This window comes from Arachis stenosperma, chromosome 7 (assembly GCF_014773155.1).
Source record: "Arachis stenosperma cultivar V10309 chromosome 7, arast.V10309.gnm1.PFL2, whole genome shotgun sequence".
NCBI classification, from domain to species: Eukaryota; Viridiplantae; Streptophyta; class Magnoliopsida; order Fabales; family Fabaceae; genus Arachis; species Arachis stenosperma.
In genome coordinates this window covers 23,280,050-23,284,580 of record NC_080383.1, presented here as the reverse complement: position 1 = coordinate 23,284,580, position 4,531 = coordinate 23,280,050, and the positions used below count along the sequence as shown (strand labels likewise).

The 4,531-nt window shown below is 42.2% G+C and overlaps 1 protein-coding gene across 1 annotated transcript; it reads left to right on the top strand.

The window, feature by feature from the left end:
- Window positions 1-397: 397 nt before the first annotated feature.
- LOC130939571 (uncharacterized) lies at window positions 398-3,978 on the top strand. The gene is made up of 6 exons (XM_057867664.1): window positions 398-415; window positions 1,250-1,735; window positions 2,488-2,661; window positions 2,857-3,223; window positions 3,470-3,741; window positions 3,877-3,978. The coding sequence occupies exons 1-6, from the start codon at window positions 398-400 to the stop codon at window positions 3,976-3,978; spliced, it is 1,419 nt and encodes a 472-aa protein (XP_057723647.1).
- Window positions 3,979-4,531: the final 553 nt, after the last annotated feature.

Sequence of the window (4,531 nt, the reverse complement as noted above, 5' to 3'; positions counted from 1 at the left end):
GAGAAAATGTGAAGTAGGCAGGGACTTTGGCTCAGGACGTTAGTGGTGTCAACATTAAGTGAAAGTGTGGGTTCGAGAACGTTAGTGACAATCACCTTTTTCACTAACGTTCCTAACCCAAATATGATCACGTTGACTTCAACGTTAGTCGCACTAACGTTGCCTCTTGGTCCTTCGCATACGTTATTGGGACTTACCTTTCCCAATAACGTGGTGAGTCACCCCTTCTCCTTACGTTAGAGTCCACGTTAACTAGGTTAACGTGGCTTCTAACGTAGCAATGTCAATTCTTCGAGAACGTTAGTGACACTTACCTTTGTCACTAACGTTCCAATGTGCCCCTACTTCCCACGTTAGAGTCCACGTAAACTAAGTTAATGTGGCTTCTAACGTAGTCATGCTGGCCATCTCCAACGTTAGTGACAAAGGTGGGTGTCACTAACGTTGGCTCATCATCTCTTTATCCACGTTAGCTTCCACGTTAACAAAGTTAACGTGGGAGTTAACATTGCAAATGGTGGCTCTTGGTGGTTTACCCCAACGTTAGTGACAAAGGTAAGTGTCACTAACGTTGGCGATCAATTGCTCTCTCCACGTTAGCTTCCACGTTAACTAAGTTAACGTAGGAGTTAACGTGGCTCATAGAGGCTTGGCCAACGTTAGTGACAAAAGTTAGTGTCACTAATGTTGGCTTCTCTTTTGCTTTCCAACGTTAGAGTCCACGTTAACTAAGTTAACGTGGCAACTAACGTGGCCACTCATGAGCTTGGTCCAACGTTAGTGACAAAGGAGAGTGTTACTAACGTTGGCTTTGTTTCTTCTTCCACGTTAGAGTTCACGTTAACTTAGTTAACGTGACTCTCAACGTGGGCTGTGATAGCTTCGAGGGCGTTATTGGCGATTACCTTTCTCATTAATGTTGCAAGCTAGCTCCCATTCCACGTTAGAGGTCACGTTAGTTAAACTAACGTGGCTGCTAACGTGGTTCTTCTTTGCTTCCTTTGTCCTGAAATCAAGCAACAAAGTGCATCAAAGTTCTAGTCCAGGTCATGAGTCATGCATCATCTAATTTGTCATATAATTCATGCAAAATTCTCATGAAATCATGTAAAGTGCACAATGTATGCTTGAATCAAGATGGGAGTGAATATCCACCCAAAACTAGCTTATTTCTTAAGAAAATGCATGAAACTACCATAAAAATAGTAAAGAAAGGTCAGTGAAACTGGCCAAAATACCCTGGCATCAGGAGGCTGTAGCGCAAGAAACTTTTGAGGAGGAAGAACTTGAGAGGTTAAGAGAAGAAGAGGAATCAGCATCAAGCGAAGAGGCTGCGACAGCTAAAGTTCATGTTCAGGGCACACTAGAAGAGAAGGATGAAAGAAAAGAAGCACCCAAACTTGAACTAAAGGCACTGCCACCCACTCTCAAGTATGCATATTTAGGAGAGAATGAAAGCTATCCAGTGATCATAAACTCAGCCCTCATCCAAGAACAAGAGGAGGAATTACTCCAAGTACTGCAAAAGCATAAGGATGCCATTGGATGGACACTTGCTGACTTGAAAGAAATCAGTTCGGCCATATACATGCATAAGATACTTTTGGAAGATGATGCCAAACTTTCCATTCAACCCCAAAGGAGACTGAATCCAGTCATAAAGGAAGTGGTACAGAAGGAAGTCATAAAGCTGTGGCAGGGAGGAGTAATCTACCCAATTTCGGATAGCCCATGGGTCAGTCCCGTCCAAGTGGTCCCCAAGAAAGGAGGAATCTCTGTAGTACCCAATGAAAGGAATGAGCTAATCCCTACAAGAACCGTCACAGGATGGAGGATGTGTATTGATTATAGAAAACTCAATGAAGCCACAAGAAAAGATCACTTCCCACTTCCCTTCATGGACCAGGTGCTGGAAACACTTGCAGGACACGCATATTATTGTTTTCTAGATGGTTATTCAGGATATAACCAAATAGTGGTTGATCCAAGAGACCAGGAGAAAACATCATTCACTTGCCCATATGGGGTGTTTGTCTACAGGCGCATGCCATTTGGGCTATGTAATGCACCTGTAACTTTTCAACGCTGCATGCTTTCTATCTTCTCGGATATGATAGAGAAGTTCATTGAAGTATTCATGGATGACTTTTCAGTATTCAGAGATTCCTTTCCTAATTGCCTAAATCATCTTGCCTTAGTATTAAAAAAATGTCAAGAGACCAATCTGGTCTTGAATTGGAAAAAATGCCACTTTATGGTGACAGACGGAATAGTTCTTGGCCATAAAGTTTCTAACCAAGGTATTGAGGTAGACAGAGCTAAGGTGAAACTAATTAAAAAATTACCTCCACCGAGTGATGTCAAGGCAATTAGGAGCTTTTTGGGGCATGCTGGCTTCTACAGAAGATTTATTAAAGATTTTTCAAAAATAGCCAAGCCCTTAAGCAATCTTCTTATGTCTGATACACATTTATCTTTGATGAGAAGTACATGCTCGCATTTGAAAACTTGAAGAAGAATCTGTCCTCAGCTCCTATCATCACCCCACCTGATTGGAACTTGCCATTCGAACTGATGTGTGATGCATCTGATTTCGCAGTTGGGGCAGTGTTAGGACAGAGGAAAGATAATTTGGTGCATGTCATATACTATGCCGGCAAGGTCCTCAATGACACTCAACGAAATTATACCACTACTGAAAAGGAGTTGCTGGCAATAGTTTTTGCATTTTACAAATTTAGATCATACCTCATTGGTTCTAAAGTGATTGTTTTCACCGATCACACAGTACTTAAATATCTATTTTCCAAATAAGAATCAAAACCAAGACTAATCAGATGGATCTTATTGTTACAGGAATTCAATATTGAGATTAGAGACAAAAAGGGTGTGGAGAACAAGGTAGCAGATCATTTATCCAGGATCCCTTGTGAGAAAGGTGCTACACATGATACAAGTGTGAATGAGTTCTTTCCAGATGAGCAGTTAATGTTGGTTCACAAGGCACCCTGGTTTGCAAACATTGCCAATTTTAAGGCAACTGGTGACTTGCCTCCTGGAATCAACAAACATCAAAAAAGAAAACTCATCAATGATGCTAAATATTTCATTTGGGATGAACCATATCTCTTCAAGAAGTGCTCAGATGGAATCCTTAGGAGGTGCATTTCAGAAGAAGAGGGACGAGAGGTCCTATGGAATTGCCATAGTTCTAGCTTTGGAGGTCATTTTGGAGGAGAAAGAACCGCAGCGAAGGTGCTGCAATGTGGGTTCTTCTGGCCTACCATCTTCAAGGTTGCTAAGGAACTAGTGAGGAGCTGCGATGAGTGCCAAAAGGCTGGAAATCTGCCCAAGAGAAATGAGATGCCACAGCAATTCATCGTAGAACTCGAACTATTCGATGTATGGGGGATCGACTTCATGGGACCATTCCCGACCTCATATTTGAACAAGTATATTTTGGTGACAGTGGACTATGTATCTAAGTGGGTGGAGGCCGTGGCAACCCCAACAAATGACAACAAGGTGGTCATAAACTTTCTTAGAAAGAATATCTTCAGCAGATTTGGAGTTCCACGAGCCCTCATCAGTGACGGAGGGAGTCATTTTTGCAACAGACCATTAGAGACCGTACTCCTAAGGTATGGGGTGAAGCATAAGGTTGCCACACCTTATCATCCCCAAACAAGTGGGCAAACCGAGATATCCAACAGAGAGTTAAAAAGGATCTTGGAAAAGACTGTGGGGGCATCAAGAAAGGACTGGGCGAAAAAGTTGGATAATGCTCTTTGGGCGTACAGGACAGCCTTCAAAACACCAATTGGGATGTCCCCATATCAACTGGTGTATGGAAAGGCCTGTCACTTACCATTAAAGCTGGAGCACAAAGCCTTTTGGGCTCTCAAGATACTAAACCTCGACAGCACTACTGCTGGTGAAAAAAGGGGTCTTGCAGCTACAAGAACTAGAAGAGTTTAGGTCTCAAGCCTATGAAAACACCAATATCTATAAGGAAAAAGCAAAAAGGAGATATGATCTCAACCTGGCACCAAGAAGTTTTGAAGAAGGACAACATGTACTCATCTACAACTCCAAACTGAGACTTTTCCCTGGAAAACTCAAATCAAGGTGGTCGGGACCCTTTTTGGTCACAAAAGTCTCACCTTATGGACACATAAAAATCATGGAAGAAAGCTCAAGGAGGACATTCACTGTGAATGGGCAAAGACTCAAATACTACTTGGGCAGGATGGGGGAGGATCCCAAACAGAAGTATAATATCAACTAGAGAAGCAACCGTCGAGCTAGCGACGCTAAAAAAGCACTTTGTTGGGAGGCAACCTAACCTGAGGTAGTTTTCTTTTCATTATTGTCTCAATAAAAGATTCAAGCAGAGTTCTCTATATTGTGGGGAGCTAAGTTTGGTGTTGCACACCAAAACATTTCAAAGGTGAATGTGGAACTCTAAGTTTGGTGTTCCACCAAAGACTCCATCTGAAAAGTGCATTTCAACCCCTCAATGATAAAGTAT